The sequence below is a fragment of the Netta rufina genome (assembly GCF_964035555.1).
Source record: "Netta rufina genome assembly, chromosome: 18".
NCBI lineage: Eukaryota > Metazoa > Chordata > Aves > Anseriformes > Anatidae > Netta > Netta rufina.
The window spans coordinates 13,072,490-13,091,421 of record NC_140142.1 but is presented as its reverse complement, the minus strand read 5'-3'; the positions used below and the strand labels follow the sequence as shown (position 1 = coordinate 13,091,421).

The window sequence follows — 18,932 nt, the reverse complement described above, 5'->3', positions numbered from 1 at the left end:
CACATACACAATGGGGCCAGATGGGATCCACCCAAGCGTATTGAAAGAGATGGCAGAAGTACTTACCAAGTAACTTTGCAACATTTATCAGCAGTCCTGGCAGTCAGGGGAGGTCCCAGTCAACTCTCCCCTAGCAAATGTGATGCCCATCTACAGCAAAGGCCAGAAGGAGGACCCAGGGAACTACAGGCCTGTCAGTCTGACTTTGGTGCCATGGAAGGATATGATGCAGATTATCCTGACTGCCATCATGCAGCACATACAGGATAACCAGGTGATCAGTCAGCCTGGATTAATGAAAGGCAGATCCTGCTTGATGAACCTGTTCTCCTATGAAAAGGTGATGCACTTAATGGATGAGAGAAAGGCAGTGGATGTTGTCTGCCTAAGGTTTAGTAAAGTTTTCAACTCTGTTTCCCAGAGTTAAATCCAATTGGCAGCAGGTCACAAGTGGAGTCCCCCAGGGCACAGTACTGGGGCCAGCAATAGGACAAGAGGAAATGGCCTGAAGTTGCACCAGGGGAGGTTTAGGTTGAATATTGGGGAAAATGTCATCCCTGAAAGGGTTGTGATGCACTGGAACAGGCTGCCCAGGGATATGGTGGAGTGGTCATCCCTGGAGGTATTCCCAAGTCATGTAAATGTGGTGCTTAGGGACATGGTTTAGTGGCAGACATGGCAGTGTTAGGTTAACAGTTGGACTTGATGATCTGAGAAGTCTTTTCCAATCTACATGGCTCTATGGTTCTATGTTTCTATGAGTCTAATATAAGTCACAGTCATTGGAAGGCAGCCACTTCAGTCTGGGAACTCGAGACTATGGCCTGGATAATACCATAGGTTCTGCAAGGGATTCCTGTGGCAATGCACCATGCATTCTAGCACACCCATCCACATACTGGATTCCTGGAGTTAACTACGCTTGAAATGGCCATTGAGACCCCCGAGAAATTTGTGTTGGGTCATGTGTGATAAACTCAGGTGGAAAGACTCAAGAGTAGGTAAATTTGAGTGGCTGTGGCACAGCCCAGCAGCTACCCCAGTCTGGGGAATATGTGCCCTTCCAACTAGGGAAATTATAAGGAATTAATATGAACAGACCCATAAGGTCGGTCAGCATAGTAAGGGGAAGTAATAGGCATTGTGCTGTAGGTGCAGCAGGTGATACACCCTGGATTTGGGCTCAGAAGACTCAAAGACATCTAATGCAGTTCATCCATAAGCTAAGACAAACACTGTGAGCAGAGTGAAGGACACTTCAAGCAGAGGAGGTGGGCGACCGGCATGGCTGAGCAAGAACCTGCTGCTTAAACTGAGGGAAAAATAGGAAAATGTACAGGGAGTGGAAGCAGGGTTGTATAGCCTGGGAGGAATACAGGGGTGTCATCCGGGGGTGTAGAGATGGTGTCAGGAAAGCCAAGGTACAGATGGAGCTGAACTTGGCAAGGGACATGAAGAATAACAAGAAGGGGTTCTACGGATACATAGGCAGGAGGAGACAGGCCAAGGAGAGTGTTCCCTCTCTGATAAACGAGATGGGAGAACTGGCTTCCTCAGACATGGAAAAAGCTCAGGTACTCAATAAGTGCTTTGCCTCAGTCTTCACTCATAGTCAAGTTTCCTGTGTCTGTCAGGACCCTGAACCTTGAGGAGAGGGTGAGAGGAGCGGATTCGGTCCCACTGTGACAGTGGAACAAGTCCAGGACTGCCTAATGAAACTGGATGTGTGCAAGTCCATGGGGCCATAGGGTATACATCCCAGGGTGCTGAGAGAGATGGCTGATGTGGTTGCTGAGCCATTCTCCATCATATTCGAAAAATCATGGCTGTTGGGTGAAGCCTCCAGGGACTGGAAAAAGGAAAACATGACTCCCATTTTTAAGAAAGGGAGAACAGAAGAGCCGGGGAACTATAGGCTGGTGAGCCTCACCTCTGTGCCTGGGAAGATCACGGAGCAGTCCCTCCTGGAACACATCTGAAGGCATGCATGAGATAAAGAGGTGATTCAAAACAGTCAGCATGGCTTCACCAAAGGCAGATCTTGCCTAACCAATCTGGTGGCCTTCTATGATGGAGTGATGGCATTGGTGGACAAAGGAAGGGCTACGAATATAATCTACCTGGACTTGAGCAAAGCCTTAGATATGGTCCCTCACCACGTTCATCTCTCTAAATTGGAGAGGTATGGATTTGAAGGATGGACTGTTAGGTGGATCAAGAATTGGTTGGCTGGTCTCAGCCAAAGTATTGTGATCAATGTTTTTTTGTCTGGGTGGAGGCTGGTCACAAGTGGTGTCCCTCAGGGGTTGGTCTTGGAGCTGGTGCTCTTCAACATCTTTATCAATGACATTGATGATGGAACCGACTGCATCCTCAGCAAGTTTGCAGATGTCACCAAACTCAGCAGTGCACTCAATACAGTAGAGGGAAGAGATGCCATCCAGAGGGACCTGGACAGGCTGGAGTACTGGGCCCATGAGAACCTAATGAGGTTTAACAAGACCAAGTGCAAGACGTTGCTCTTGGCTTGGGCAATCCCGGGTATTTATATAGACTGGGTAAAGAAGAACTTGAGAGCAGCCCTGTGGAGAAGGACCTGGAGGTCCTGCTGCACGGGAAGCTGCACATGAGCCAGCAGTGCGTGCTTGCAGCCCAGAAGGTCAACTATGTCCTGGGCTGCATTAAAAAGGAGTGGCTAGGAGGGAGAGGGAGGTGTCTGTCCCATTCTATTCTGCTCTTGTGAGACCCCACCTGGAATACTGAGTACGGGACTGAAGCCCCCAGGTTTTAAAGTAAGACAGGGGAGGTTTAGACTAGAAATTAGGAGACCTTTTTTCACTCAGACGATGGTGAGGCAGTGGATCATGTTGTCCAGAGAGGTTGTGGATGACCCATCCCTGGAGGCATTCAAGGCCACCTGGATGTGGCTCTGGGCATCCTGCTCTAGTGGTTGGCAACCCTGCCCAGAGCAGGGGGGTTGAAACTAGGTGATCTTTAAGATCCTTTTCAACCCAGGCCATTCCATGATTCTATGATTCTCTGTCTTTCCTCCCAGAGCCAGATCCCAAAGAGGCACCAAGCTCCCAGGGAAACCTGGTCCTGGATTGTCCCCCATAGCAAGGAGGCATGCCTGGAGAAGCCCTAGGGATAAGGGCATCCCTAGCATCAGGACGCAGGAGTCCTGGCTGCCACATTGTCCCCTGAGCTCAGAGGGACACTCAGGAAGGGCTCTTGCAGCAGCCAACAGCCTTCTCCAGCCTCCCCCCAAAGCCCAGGACTTGCAGCTTTGGACAGCTGACAGCCCCTGTGACACATCTTGGAAAAGGGGTCCTGACACCCTCACCTTTGGAGGAGAGCTGCAGGAGCACTGGGAACAGGGAAGTCATGTCAGAGGTGATGGTCACCCTCCTGCAGCCCTCCATTCTCACTTGCTGCTGGCCCTCAGCTCAGGACAAGGGATGCCCGCCCTGGCTCCTCAACCACAGCTCCTCTGCAAGGTGCCCCTGCTCCTCCGCCCGTCAGCGAGGGTCGCCCAGTGCAAGCTTGCTGCCTGCTGACCCCACTCCTGGCCACAGAAGGACAGCGCTGGGGAGCACTCAAGCAGTGCCCAGCAGGGACCAGGCCTTGCAGGGAAGTGCCGGCACTGCCGCTGCTCCAGTGACGATATCCTGGTGATGCAGGGCACCCCCTGTGACATCAGCCCGCGTCATTTAAAGTCCTATTAGTTCAGCAGCAAGGAGACAGGACAGCTTGCAAGAATGATGAGAGATTTCTCTTCTTGTCCTGAGAAATTCTCACCTCCCTTCTGCCCAGTTCTTTTCCACAGGATCCTGACAAATCCACCAGGAACATCTCCAAATGCTGACAAAGGCCATGGAATATAGGAAGTGGAGCGAAGGCACCTGGGATGCAGCAGTCCCTCAGTGTGCCTGAATTCCTCTTCACTGCATGTCGCTCGCTTGGAGAAGTAGGATGTGTTATATGCAGGGAATTCCAGTGCATGCCAGGGCCTTCCTTCCCAGATATCACACGGGGCTCTGAGATTTCAGAAGGCCTCAGCACCATCCCCCGGACTGCCATGCAGGAGGCAGAGGTGGTACACGACGGAAAGGCAAACGTGTTCGCTGTTTATCATCCCTGCTTGTCTCTTCTGAAGAATCTGCCCCCATCCAGCACAGCACCCCAAGCTGAGGGACCTGTCCCCCCACACCTCAGCAGCTCTTCCATCAATGTCCCAGCCCTGTGACAGCAGGCGGGGATCCAGCTCCTCCTGCCTGTGCCCCAGGCTGAGGGCATTGAGGCACATCTGGGCTGCAGCACCTCAGCTGTGGCACAAGGGCCAAACTCAGACTTGTCCCAGATCCTGTGCCAAGAGCCTGGGTATGAAAACGCTCATCTGAATGGCTTCCTTCTGAAGGGATAGAGGACCTCAGCTCTCCCCCTCCCCTCCATCTCTTGGTGTCCTGCCTAATGATGGGACATGGAGAGGTGATTCTCTCCTTCTGCACACTTATTTCCAATAGGAGAAACGACACTGCTGGTGAGAAGTGTGTGTGCCTAGGGGAGGGAGGGCAGCCCAGGGATTCCTTCAGGCTGTTTGCCAGCAGGTTCCCCTGCAGTCCCAGGGCCATGTGCAGGGAGCCTGGTGGGGGGCAGAGCAAGGGAGGCCTTGGGCTGGGCCTCTGCTGCTGAGCTGGGCCGGGCTCCTGGGCCCAAGGGGAGCTCCTGGCAAGCAGGCAGCGCTGCAGAGAGACAGCTCTGCCCAGGAGCAGCTCCTCTGCACAGTGCAGCAGGCCTGGGGGCACTGCCTGCAGAGACACAGTGCTTGAAGGCAGGCAGAAGTGGCAGCATGCCCAGAGCTCGCTGCCGGAGAAGACTTCCCTGCCCTGACCTGGTAAGTCTCTGGCTGAAGGCAGGAGAAGCCAGGGGTGCAGGCAGGGGTGTCCAGAGCTGTGGTGCAGAGCAGGGTCCCTGCTGTGCCCCAGGGGCTGTGTGGCGGGGCAGGGCTTCTGCTGCCTACCAGGCTCAGCACTCAGCCTGCCCGAGGAGCTGACCAGGGTGCAGCGGGGAGAAGCGGTGGGTGGAAGGAGCCCCCCCGGCAGGGCAGGGTCCTGCTGCTGGCGGGAGGCTGCTCCCTTCCGCATGCTGCTTACAGACACACAGCACACCAAGGGTATTTCAAAGGGAACTTCACTTTCATCTTTCCTGAGCCTCTGCATTCAGTTTTCTCTTCTTTTAGCTCACTGGGAATAGAAATAGAAGCTGTTATTTCCAAGAAGAGACTGAGACTTATACACCATAAGAAGGAAGTTTACAAGGACCCTCAGCAAGTCCCTGTCCTGCCCCTCAGCCCCTAGAAAGCTCCACCACCACAGCTGCAGTGTCAGCAGGGTCACTGTGAGCTGGGCTCTAGGACGTGCCCCCAGTGAGCTGCCCCTGGGCAGAGCCCTGCTGCCAGGAGGTGTCTGCAGGGCAGAGCTGAGCACACAGCGGGTGGGATGGGGGCTGTGAGCTGCAGGCAGGAGGCGTGGGGACAGAGCCCCAGCTGCAGGCAGGGACAGCTGCAGGCAGCACAGCCATGGGCAGGGAATTGTAGGACAGTGTTAACAGAGTAGTCTGGCACCTCTCTGTCTGTCCCCTGGCTCACAGGATTCAGGACGTGACTCATAACCTCAGCAGCAGAACCTCCAACAGAGCAGAGTCTCCTGAGTTCTTGTCAATCTCTCCCCGGCCTTGCCTCCCGTGGCAGAAGCCCTGTGCTGTTTCTGCTCCTACACCTAGTGTTGCTGTTGTTGCTTTATGGCTCCCTGCAGATCTGGCTTTCAGCTGTAGCTCAAGCTCTGACCTATTTGGTCCCACCACGCAGATCTGTCCTTAGGAGACAGCTTCCCAAACCCCCTTCTAAACTCTGGGGCTTGAGGCAATGCAGTCTGGAGGGAAAGAAAAAGCTGAATCGTTTTCCCAGACATTCTGGAGACCACAATCATTGAGCAGTTCAATGTGGGCAACTCGACTGAGCCCTAGAGGAGTCTGGCTGAGACCAGGGTAGATGGACAGACTGGCTATCCTCACTACACTAAGGACATTCACAAAATCTCACCTGGAATGTAGGAAAAATGCCAGGGTTTTCTACCCTCAAAAGACTCAGAAGAGTGTCACAGATGCAGTTGGAACAAATTAAACCACAAATGCCGTTTGGCAGTCAAGAGTGTTGAGAGTGGTAATGCTGGGAAGTCCACATACATCAGAGGTACATTTAATCAGAGATCACTCCTGATTTCTTTATGTTTAGACCTGTAGGACCGTCGTGACTCCTCCAAAGTGCACACCAGTGTCCCTACTCCCAGTGGCACTTGACTGTAGCACCATCCAAAGCTCAAGCAACAGAGCAGGAGAAAAGTCCCAGAAATGGGAAAGTCACTGTAGGGGGTTTCAGTGAGAGATGGATTAAGTTTTTCTCAGAGATCCCTCTCCTAATTAACACTGTCTTTCCTTCCTTGGATCATCCCTTTGTCTAGGATGTCTCAGATGTCCAACAGCAGCTCCATCACCGACTTCCTCCTCCTGCCATTCGCAGACACACGGGAGCTGCAGCTCCTGCACTTCGCGCTCTTCCTGGGCATCTACCTGGCTGCCCTCCTGGGCAACGGCCTCATCCTCACAGCCGTAGCCTGCGACCACCGCCTTCACAGCCCCATGTACTTCTTCCTCCTCAACCTCGCCCTCCTCGACCTGGGCTGCATCTCCACCACTGTCCCCAAAGCCATGGCCAATTCCCTCTGGGATACCAGGGCCATTTCCTATGAAGGATGTGTTGCACAGGTCTTTTCATTTATCTTCTTGATATCAGCAGAGTATTTTCTTCTTACCATCATGGCCTATGACCGCTACATTGCCATCTGCAAGCCCCTGCACTATAGGACCCTCCTGGGCAGCAGAGCTTGTGCCCAGATGTCAGCAGATGCTTGGGGCAGTGGGGTTCTCTATGCTCTGCTGCACACTGCCAATACATTTTCCCTGCCCCTCTGCCAAGGCAATGCCGTGGACCAGTTCTTCTGTGAAATCCCCTCGATCCTCAAGCTCTCCTGCACAGACGCCTACCTCAGGGAAGTTGGATTTCTTATGTTCAGTGCTTTTTTGGGGTTTGGATGTTTTGTTTTCATTCTTTTCTCCTATGTGCAGATCTTCAGGGCTGTGCTGAGGATTCCCTCTGAGCAGGGACAGTACAAAGCCCTTTCCACATGTGTCCCTCACCTGTTCGTGGTCTCCCTGTTCCTCAGCACTCTCATATTTGCCTACCTGAAGCCCCCCTCCATCTCTTCCCCATCCCTGAACCTGGTGGTGGCAGTTCTGTACTCAGTGGTGCCTCCAGTAGTGAACCCCCTCATCTACAGCATGAGGAACCAGGAGCTCAGAGGTGCTATTAGAAAAGTATCTTCATGGATGTTTGAATATATTGAGAAATTTCCCCTCTTTCCCCTAAAGTGATTTCCTGGATACCTGTTTCATTATCATTATTGTTACTTTTATCTTCAGTATCATTTTCATTCATTACTTTCTTAGAAAACTGTTTTTGATTTATACAGTATCCATTCAGGAATGAAACTGCTCTACGTGATTTTTTTTGTCTACCTATATGTGAGCACTGCCTCCCTCTTTTCTTTTCTTTTTTTTTTTTTTTGTAATAAAACAGAATCTCCCCAATGCACTGACTGAAATTTTTCATCTCCATGCATAGCTTGTGCCAATAACGGAGCTGTACAGTATGGTAGTTTCACACTGGTGGGCAGCTGAACTCTGCAACACTGCTCTTTCACTCCCTATCTTCAAAGGAACAAATGAATCAAATGAATAAAACAAAATGGGAAAACGCTCTAGGGTTGATTTAAGGGACAGGTGGAGCACTCAATTGCAGTCATGGGTAAAGCAGACTCAGTGTAGGGAGATTAAGATAATTTATTGAGTGTTATTAACACTTTCTGTGTTTCCTTACGAGAGGGAGTGGAGGGGCAGGCGCCAATCTCTTCTCTCTGGTGACCAGTGATAGGACCTGATAGAATGGAGTCAAGCTGTGACAGGTGAGATTCAGGTTGTATATCAGGAAGAGGTTATTCACTGAGAGGGTGGTCGCGCACTGGAACAGGCTCCACAGGGATGTAGTCACAGCAGCAATCCTGTCAGAGTTTAAGAAGTGTTTGGAGTATGTTCCCTGTCATATGGTCTGAATTTTGGGTAGATCTGTGTGGAGCCAGGAGTTGGACTTGATGATCCTTGTGCATCCCTTCCAACTTGGGATATTCTATGATTGATTAAACAGACTAGAATAGTAAGAAACTACAAGCAAACTAAAAACGCTTTCCTCCCCATCCACCATCTTATTCCTCATCCACCTGAGCAGCACAGGGGAACAAGGAATGGGGACTGCGGTCAGCCCGTGATGCTTTGTCTCTGCCACTCCTTCGCTGTCACTGTCTGCCCATACTCCAGTGTGGGGTCTCTCCCGAAGGATGCTGTTCTTCCTGAATTGATCCTGCCTGGACTTCCCAGAGGCAGCAGCTCTTCAAGATAGGTCCATACCACTGTGTCCATCCATCGGGAGGAAACTGCTCCAACACAGGTCCCCCACAGGCAGCAGCTTCCCCCTGATCCTCTGCTCCTGGGGGGGCTCTCCATGGGCCGCAGCCTCCTTCAGGCATCTACCATGGGCTGCTCTATAGGCTGCAGCATAGAGATCTGCTCTGCTGTGGGACCCATGGGCTGCAGGGAGACAGCTTGCTCAACAGTGGGCCTCATACTATTATTTTGCTTAATTTTCTGTCCCATTAAACTTTATCACAACCTATAAGATATTCTTTTCTTTTTTTTTTTTCATGATTGTCTTTCCCATCCCCCTGGCGGGAGTGGAATAGTTGTGGAGTGGTGCTGAGCTGCCTGTCGGGTTAAATCCAACACTCCTTTTGGTGCCCAGCATGGGGACTGAATGGTAGAGATAATGATAGATCTGACCATGTTAAAAAATTGTTGTAAGCATTATATCACAGAGTCACACAATGGTTGAGGTTGGAAGGGACCTTTGGAGATCATCTAGTGCAACCACCCCTGTCAAGCAGGGTCACCTAGCAGATGTTGCACAGGATCACATCCAGGTGGGCTTTGAATATTTCCAGAGAAGAAGACTCCACAACCTCTTTGGGCAACCTGTTCCAGCGCTCTGTCACCCTTACAGTAAAGAAGTGTCCTCTCATATTCAGCCGAAACTTCCTGTGTGTCAGTGTGTACCTATTGTCCTGTTACTGGGCACCACTGAAAAGAGTCCGGTCCCATCCTTTTGACTCCCTCCCCTCAAATAATTGTGCCCATTGATAAGATCCCCTCGCAGTCTTCTCTTTTCCAGGCTAAATAGTTCGCTCAGCCTGTCCTTGTATGACAGGTGCTCCAATCCCATAATGATCTTTGCAGCCTTCCTCTGGACTTGCTCCAGTAGTTCCATGTCCCTCTTGTACTGGAGAGTCCAGAACTGGACACAGGACTGCAGGTGTGGCCTCACCAGGGCTGAGTAGAGGGGGAGGATCACTTCCCTTGGCCTCCTGGCAGCACTCTTCGGAATGCACCCCAGAATCCCGTTGGCCTTCTTGGCCACAAGGGCACACTGACTCATGCTCAGCCTGCTTTCCCCCAGGACTTCCAGGTCCTTCTCTGCAGAGCTGCTCTCCAGAAGGTCACCCCACAGCCTGCACTGGTGCTTGGGGTTATTCCACCCTAGGAGCAGGACCCTGCACTTGCCCATGTTGTACTTCATGAGGTTCCTCTTGGCCCAGCCCTCCAGCATGTTGAGGTCCCTCTGAATGGCAGCACAGCCCTCTGGGGTATCAGCCACTCCTCCCAGCTTTGTGTCATCAGCAAACTTGCTGAGGGTGTACTCTGTTCCATCATCCAGGTCCATAATTGACGAATAAGTTGAACAAGACTGGACCCAGTATGAATCCCCAGGGGACACCACTAGCTACAGGCCTCCAGCTAGACCCTACAGCACTGAGCACAACCCTCCAAGCTCTGCCATCCAGGCAACTGTCCATCCACCCCACTGTCCACTCATCTAGCCTGCATTTCCTGAGCTTTCCTATGAGGGTGTTATGGGTGACAGTGTTAAAAGCCTTGCTGAAGTCCATGTGGACCACATCCACTGCTCTCCCCTCATCTGTTCAGCTTGTCATCTCATCATAGAAGGACAGCAGATTAGTTAAGCAGAGAGAATTCGATAGGACAGAAAAGGAAGGGAAATAATAATAAAGTAATAATAAGCAAGATGACGATGATTATGATGATGATGATAGACGAATGCACAAAGTAAGTGATGCACAATGTTAATTGCTCACCACCTGCTGACCATGCCCAGCCTGTTCCAGGCCAGAGCAGCTGCTGGCCAGAGCCAAGCCAATAATCAATGCTGGTCACACCGCTGTGAGAACAGATTTAAAAAGGGACAAACCTGCTGGGCAACAGCAGCTGGGAGAGAGAGGAGTGAGAATCAGCCCTGCAGACACCAAGGTCAGTGCAGAAAGAAGGCAGGAGGTGCTCCAGGTACAGAGCACAAGTTCCCCTGCAGCCTGTGGACAGGCCCATGTCTCCCTGTTTCTATGTACTGGAATTTTTGCCTACCTGAAGCTCCCCTCCATCTCCTCACCATCCCTGAACCTGGTGGTGGCAGTTCTGTACTCCATGCTGCCTCCAGTAGTGATCCCCTTCATCTACAGCATGAGGAACCAGGAGCTCAAGGATTCAGTATGGAAACTGCTGACTGGGTGTTTATCAGTGGCCACAGACTGTCTGCCTTCTTCTGCAGATGGCTCCAAGTATTATTCATGACAGGCCATCTTGCCTTTCCATATGGCGTTTCTTCAATTTTCCTTTCTGCCCTTGTGATATTGTTGCCTACACAAAAATGCCCTTTTTCATTCCTTCCTGCCTGAGTATCACCCTTTCTGTGTGACCCAGGATTTCTGTAGTCAAGGAGCCAGGATCTCTGTGTATTTTAACCAAATAAATGTTGGTCTGAGACCCATTCTGAGTTGATCAGGAGTGAATGGGAACTGGGGCTGTGGTGGCAGAGCCCAGAGCCATGCAGCAGCCTGTGGTGGGCACTGCTGTGGGACCAGCGCAGTCTGGGCTGCTGGTCTGGGCTGGGCTGGGGAGAGGGCAGGGAGGTGGGAGAGCTGGGGGGCAGCTGAGCTGGGCTGGAAGCTTCCCAGTAGAGAGAAACATCTGTGTCGAGCTGGGATATGCGACCGTGCAGAGGGAGGACATGCACTGCTGGCTTTGGATCGTGTGGCAGAGATCAAAGACAGGCTGGTGCAGGAGGGAGGCGGCTGGACAGAGCCAGCAGGGTGCCTGGGTGGCCCAGGGCCTTTGTACCTGGAGCCTCTCTTGTCAGCCATGTCCAGCACTGCCCACTCCCCCCAGGTGTAGGGGTGCATTTGGCTGCTGGACCATCTCCATCCTCATGCCAGGCTCAGGGCCTGTGCCGCAGGATCCAAGGGGTGACAGCAAGTTTCTGTGCCCCAGGTGGAGTTTTGATGACCTGAGGAGATGCTCGGGACCTTTGCTATTGTCCAAGAGCAATTCCGTGTGAAGCAAAAGCGGCTCTTGGTTCGAAGACCGTTCTTCCAGCTGGACATTGATGAGGCGTGGCTGGAGGACATGTACTGTCCCCCTGAGATCCTCCCTGGTGAGAAGGCAGCAGCCCCCCTCTTCCTGCCCCATGTCCAGAAGGATTTGTTCTCCCTGCTCTTTGGAAAGGCCTGGGAGAAGCAGAGGATTGTCTCCAACGGTCAGGGTAGAGCTTGAGTTCCCCCAAAAGACCCCGTGGCCCCGGAGCTGTTTCTCTTAGCAACCCTTCCTCTAGGACCTTGTTCTGAATGGTGCAAGCAACTTGGGCTTGCTGTGGCAGTGAGGATGTTGCTTCTCCTTGCAGATGACGTCTTGACACTCCTCCTGCAATATGCATGTCATAGTCCAGCTGTTTTTCAGCACAGGGAAAGAGATGAGGTTTTGGGGCCCAGCCCTACATCCAGCACTGCACAGATCCACTCACTCATAGACCCTGGGAGGCCTGCAGCCCCTTTGTGCCATTCCTGGGGGTCTTCAGGCAGCTCCTCCTGCCGCAGGGCCAGGGCAGCCAGGCCCAAGCTGCTGCAGCCAGAAAGGATTTGCTGGTCCCATTACTTCCTCATTAGCTGAGATTGGGTCTCAGACAAAGAAGAGGCTGTAGCTGCATTTAGTTTGCTTAAATATGCTGAGAGCATGGGGACGGCTTCAGCTGAGAGGCAAAACCCCTCTCATTTATACGCAGGAGCATGGTGGAGGCTCCTAGGACAGTCACAGAAAGGCATGACATATGTTGGAGAAACAATCCACTAAACACACAAAAATCCACTGCTGAGGGGCAGGCACCTGGAGAGTATTGGCAGATAGACTTTAGCGAACTGCCTAGAAAAGGGGGGCTGAAGTATTTCTCAGTCCTCGTGGACTCGTCTGCAGGCTGGCCTGAGGCCTTTCCGTGTCGTACCAGGAAGGCGAGAGAAGTAGTACAAGCTCTGGTAAAAGAAAGAATTCCGAGATTTGGGGCATCTTTGGGAATGCCATCGGACAGAGATCCACAATTGATAGCCAAGGGGGTTACTGAAAGAAGCAGACTATTAGGGATTGGTTGGGATCCACATACCCCTTACAGACAGACCCCAGTCTAGTGGCAGAGTGGACAGAATGAATCATACTCTCAAGACTCAGGCAAAGCGTGTCAAGAAACTTCAGTGATCTGAAGACAGGTTTTACCCTGTCTTTTGCAAAAGGCCCAGCCCTAGGAAAAACCTCAAACCCCACCTTCCTGGAAGGGTTCCCAAGAGCACAGGCGTGTTGAGGCAGGAACACAGCAGTGACTTCTCCAGCACTCCACTTCCTCTATTCCGTGGCCTTTGTCAGCATTTGGAGATGTTCCTGGTGGATGGGCCAGGAACCGCTAGGAATGAACTGGGCAGAAGGGAGGTGACTGTTTCTCAGGACAAGAAGGGAAATCTCTCGTCTGTCTCATGAGCTGTGCTGTCTCCATGCTGCTGACGTCATAAGCCTTCTTATGACACAGGTTGATGTCACAGGGGGATGCCCTGCATCACCAGGATATCGTCACTGGAGCAGCAGCAGTGCCGGCACTTCCCTGCAAGGCCTGGTCCCTGCTGGGCACTGCTTGGGTGCTCCCCAGCGCTGTCCTTCTGTGGCCAGGAGTGGGGTCAGCAGGCAGCAAGCTTGCACTGGGCGACCCTCGCTGATGGGCGGAGGAGCAGGGGCACCTTGCAGAGGAGCTGTGGTTGAGGAGCCAGGGCAGGCATCCTTTGTCCTGAGCTGAGGGCCAGCAGCAAGCGAGATGGAGGGCTGCTGGAGGGTGACCATCGCCTCTGACATGACTTCCCTGTTCCCAGTGCTCCTACACCTCTCCCCAAAACATAAGGGTGTCAGGAGTCCCTTCCCACGGGGTGGCCCAGGGGCTGTCAGCTGTCCAAAGCTGCGGGTCCTGGCCTGGGGGGTGGTGGTGGTGCTGGACAGAGCTGGTGGCTGCTGCGAGAACCCTGCCTGAATGTCCCGCTGGGCTCAGGGGACAATGTGGCAGCCAGGACTCCTGGGTCCTGATGATGGGTCCTGTCCTCAGCCCTAGGGCTCCTCTGGGCATGGCTCAGCCTCCTCGTGATGGGGACAGTCCAGGGCCAGGTTTCCCTGGGAGCTGGTGCCTCTTTGGGATCTGGCTCTGGGAGGAAGTCATCCTATGTTCCAGACGCTGGTGTGGCCTGCAACTCCCACAGGCCTCTCATGAATGTTCCAGAACTACCTGAGCTGGAAATCAAGCCTTAAACCCAGGACAAGGGCAGGGAACTGGACCAGGGCTGGGGACCAGGGCTAGGGACCAGGGCTGGGGACCGGACCAGTGTTTGTGACAGGACCAGGGGTGGGAACCATGGCTTGGGACCAGGTTCGGGTACCAGGGCTGGGGACCAGGGCTGGGGACAGGACCAGGTCTGGAGACAATGGCTTGGGATTAAGGCTGGGGACCAGAGCTGGGTACCAGGGCTGGGGACCGGACCAGGCCTGGGGACCAGGTCTAGGAAACAAGGCTGGGGACCAAAACATTGCTGGGGACCAGGACTGGGGACCAGGGCTATGGACCAGGGCTGGGGACCGGACCAGGGCAGGGGACCAGGGCTGGGGAACAGACCAGGGCTGGGGATAGGACCAGGTCTGGAGTCCATGGCTTGGGACCAGGGCTGGGGACCGGACCAGGGCTAGCAACCAGGGCTGAGGACCAGGGCTGGGAACAGGGCTGGGGACCAGACCACGGCTCGGGACCAGGGCTGGGGACCAGGGCTGGGGACCAGACCAATTCTGGAGAGCAGGTCACCCCGGCCAGTGACCCGACATGACCCGGGGACCCGGGACCTGGGTCCCGACATGACGCACTGACCTGGGGCCGGGGTCCCGATTCAACCCTGGGACCTGGACTGCAGACCAGACCCAACCCGGGGACGTGGTCTGGGGACGAGACATGACGCACTGACCTGGGGCTGGGGTCCCCACCCGACCCAGGGACCCGGGCCGAGGACCTGACCAGACACGGGGACCCGGGCCAGGGACACAACACAAACTGGGGACCTGGGGTCAGGGTCGGGACCCGACATTTGCTCACGGGCCGGGGACTCGACATGACCCGGTGACCCGGGGCCGGGGACACGACCTGAACAGTGGACCTGGACTGCAGACCCGACCCAACCCAGGGACCCAGGCCGGGGACACGACATGACCCGGGGACTCGGGGCCGGGTTCCCGACCCAACCCGGGGACCTGGTCCGGAGACCAGACATAATCCAGGGACGGGGTCCCGACCCAACTCGGGAACCTCCTAGGACTTGGGCCAGGGACTTGGCATGACCAAGTGAACCTGGGTCGTGGTCCAGACCCGACACATTGACCCAGGACGGGGACCCGTCATGACCAGGTGACCTTGGGCCGTGGTCCAAACCAGGGGACCAGGGCCAGGGACAATATATGACCTGGGGACCTGAGGCTGGGGACCCGACCCAACCCTAGGACCCGGACCAGGGACCGGACATGATCCGGTGACTCAGGTCCGAGGTCCCGATCCGACACAGGGACCCGGGCCGGGGACCCGACCCGACCCGGGGACCTGGGCCATGGATCCAAATCAACCCAGGGACCTGGACTGCGGACCTGACCAGACCCGATGACCTGTACCGCGGACTGGACCCAACCCGGGGACGCGGGCCGGGGACCCGACATGAGCTGGTGACCCGGGACCAGGGTCCCAACCCGACCCGGGGACCTGGGTCGGGGACACAAACTGACCCGGGACCTGGGCCGGGGACCGGACTGAACCCGGGGACCCAAGTCGGGGACACGACATGACCTGGGGACCGGGGACCGGGGCCCAACCCAACCCATGGATCTGGGGCCGGGGTGGGGAACCAACATTGGGACCCGGGCTGGGGACCCAACATGACCCGGTGACCCGGGACCAGGGTCCCGACCCAAACCGGGGACTCGGGCCGGGGACCTAACATGACCAGGTGACCTGGGGTCGGGGTCCCGAGCCAACCCGGGGACCTTGTCTGGGCACCCGACATGACCCGGTGACCCGGGACCGGGGTCCCGACCCGACCCAGTATTCCTAGCCAGGGAACCTACATGACCCGGGGACCCGGGGCCAGGGTCCTGACCCAACCCAGAGACCTTATCCGGGGACCAGACATGACCCGGTGACCTGGGGCCTGGGTCAAGACCTGACCCGGGAACCTGGGGGGACCTGGGCCAGGGACTGGACCCAACCCGGCGACCCGGGCCGGGGACACGACATGACCCGGGGTCTCGGGGCCCAGGTCCAGAGACCCAACATGATCTGGGGACGGGGTACCTGACACAGTGACTTCCCAACCCAACCCAGGGACCTGGTCCGGAGACCCAACATGATCCGGGGACGGGGTCCCAACCCGAACCTCCTAGGACTTGGGCTGGGGACCCGACATGAACAAATGAACCGGGGTTGATGTCCAGACCCGACACAGTGACCCAGGCCGGGGACCCGTCATGACCGGCTGACCTTGGGCCGTGGTCCCGACCCAACACTGGGACCCAGGCCGAGGACTCGTCAGGTGCCTGGACCAGGTCCCTGAGTTGGGTTGGGACCCCGACCCGAGGTCACCCGGTAATGTCGTGTCCCTGGTCCCGGGTCCCCAGGTCATGTTGATGACCCGCTGACCCAGGGCCGGGATTCTGACCCGACCCAGGGAAACCGGGCTGAGGAGCTGACAGGACCCAGTGACTTGGAACCAGGGTCCTGACCTGACCTGGGGACCCGGGACGGGGAAACGACAGGACCCAGTGACCTGGGGCCAGGGTCCCGACAATACCCGGGGACCCAGGCCGGGAAGCTGACGTGACCAGGGGACTCGGGCCTGGGTCCCGACCCGACTGGTGGACCGTGGTCGGTGATCCGACAGGACCCGGGGACCAGGGACCTGGGTCCCGACCCTACCCTTGGAGCTGGGCAGGGGACCCGACATGAACCTATGACCCGGGGCCGGGGTCCCAACCCAACCCAGGGACATGGGCCAGGGTCCCGACCTGACCCGAGGACCCGGGGCCAAGGTCCCGACCTGACCCGGGGACCCGGCCCGGGGACTGGACCCTACCCGGTGACCCGGGCCAGGGACACGACGTGACCGGGTGACCTGGAGCCGGGGTCCCGTCCCGACCCGGGGACCCGGGTCAGGGACCGGACCTAACCCAGGGACCCGGGCCGGGGACCTAACATGACCGGGTGTCCTGGGGCTGGGTTCCCCCCGCAACCCAGGGACCTGGTCTGGAGACCCGACATGACCCGGTGACCCGGGGCCGGGCTCCCGATCTGACCGGGTGTCCTGGGTCTGGGTTCCCCACCCAACCCAGGGAGACATGACCCGGTGACCCGGGGCCGGGCTCCTGATCTGACACTAGGACTAGGGCTGTAGACCCGACATGACCCATTGAACCAGTGTTGGGGTCCACTGGGACCCGTGGTCCACTGGGACCCAGGCCGGGGACCCGACATGACCCGGGGACCAGGGGCTGGGGACCCAACCCATGTACCTGGGCCAGGGACCCGAAGCAATCTGGGGACCTGGGACCGGGGTGGGGACCCGACCCAGGTAGCCAGGCCGGGGACCATACATGACTATGTGACCGGGAACCGGGGCCCGACCTGACCCTGGGACCCGGGCTGGGGACCCGACATGTCCGGGTGACCTGGGTCATGGGTCCCAACCCGACCCGGGGACCTGGGCCGGGGACCCGACCTGAACCGGTGACCCGGGGCCGGGGTCCCAACCTGACCCAGGGACATGGGCCGGGGTCCCGACCCAACCCGGGGACCCAGGCCATGGACCCGACATGATCTGGTTAGATGAGGTCGAGTTCCTGACCCGACCCGGGGACACGGTCTCTGTCCTGACATGACCTGGTGACCTGAGGCCGGAGTCCTGACCTGACCCGGGGACCCGGGACAGGGACATGACATGACCCGGTGACCCGGGGCCGGGGTGCTGACCTGACCTGGTGACCCAAGCTGGGGAGCTGACGTGACCACGGACCTGGGGCCAGGTTCCCGACCTGACCAGTGGACCCTGGTAGGGGACCATACATGACCCTATGACCCAGGGCCGGGGTCCCAACCCAACCCAGGAACATGGGCCGGGGTTCCAACCCGACCCGAGGACCCAGGGCCAGGGTCCCGACCTGACCCGGGGACCCAGCCCAGGGAAACGACATGACCGGGTGACCTGGGGCCGGGGTCCTGTCCCGACCCGGGGACCTGGACTGCGGACCAGACCCAACCCGGGGATCTGGTCGTGGACGCAACATGACCCGCTGATCCGGGGCCAGGGTCCCCACCCGACCCGAGGATCCGGACCATGGACCCGACAAGACCCAGTTAGTTGGGGTCAAGGTCCCAATCCGACCCGGGGACACTTTCTCTGTCCCGACATGACCCAGTGACCCAGGCCAGGTATCTGACCCGACACTTGCACGCGGGCTGTGGACCCGACGTGACGGGGGGTCGGGGTCAGGACCCGACCCAGGGACCTGACATGACCCAGTGACCAGGAGCATGGGTGCTGACCCGAACCGGGGACCCGGGCCGAGGAGCTGACAGGACCCGGTGACTTGGAGCCGGGGTCCTGATCCAACCCGGGAACCCGGGATGGGAGACCAGGGATGGGGAAACGACATGACCCAGTGACCCGGGGCCAGGGACCCGACCCGAACAGGGAACCCGAGCCGGGGACCCGACTCGACCTGGGTGATGTGGGGCCAGGGTCCTGATCCGGCCAGGGACCAGACTCAACCCGGGGACCCGGGCCGGGGTTAAGACATGACCCAGGGACCTGGGTCCGGGGTGCCGACCCAACCCAGGGATCCAGGACAGGGACCTGACATGACCCAGTGACTCGGGGCCAGGGTAACGATGCAACAAAGGAGACCCGGAAGGAGACCTTTTATGACCCAGTGACCCAGGGCCGGGGCCCAGACCCTACCGGGGGACCTGGGCCGGGGACAAGATATGACCCGGGCACCTGGGGCTGGGGACCCGACCCGACCCGGGGACCCGGGCCAAGGACCAGACCCAACCTGTTATCCCGGACCGGGGACAAGATATGACCTGGGGACCTGGGGCTGGGGACCTGACCCGACCCAGTGACCCAGGGCCGGGGCCGAGACCCTACTGGGTGATCCAGGGCCGGGGCCCAGACCCTACCGGGGGACCCGGGCTGGGGACAAGATATGACCTGGGGACCTGGGTCAGGGACCCAACCCGACTGGGGGACCCGGGCCGAGGA

At 56.8% G+C, this 18,932-nt stretch overlaps 1 protein-coding gene across 1 annotated transcript; it reads left to right on the top strand.

Moving 5' to 3' along the window:
- Nucleotides 1–6,528: 6,528 nt before the first annotated feature.
- Nucleotides 6,529–16,397, top strand: LOC311216520 (olfactory receptor 14C36-like; the record flags this gene model as incomplete). The annotated part of the gene is made up of 4 exons (XM_084298049.1): nucleotides 6,529–7,431; nucleotides 10,666–10,782; nucleotides 11,668–11,833; nucleotides 16,294–16,397. 4 exons carry the CDS (start codon nucleotides 6,529–6,531, stop codon nucleotides 16,395–16,397), a joined length of 1,290 nt encoding a protein of 429 aa, XP_084154175.1.
- Nucleotides 16,398–18,932: the final 2,535 nt, after the last annotated feature.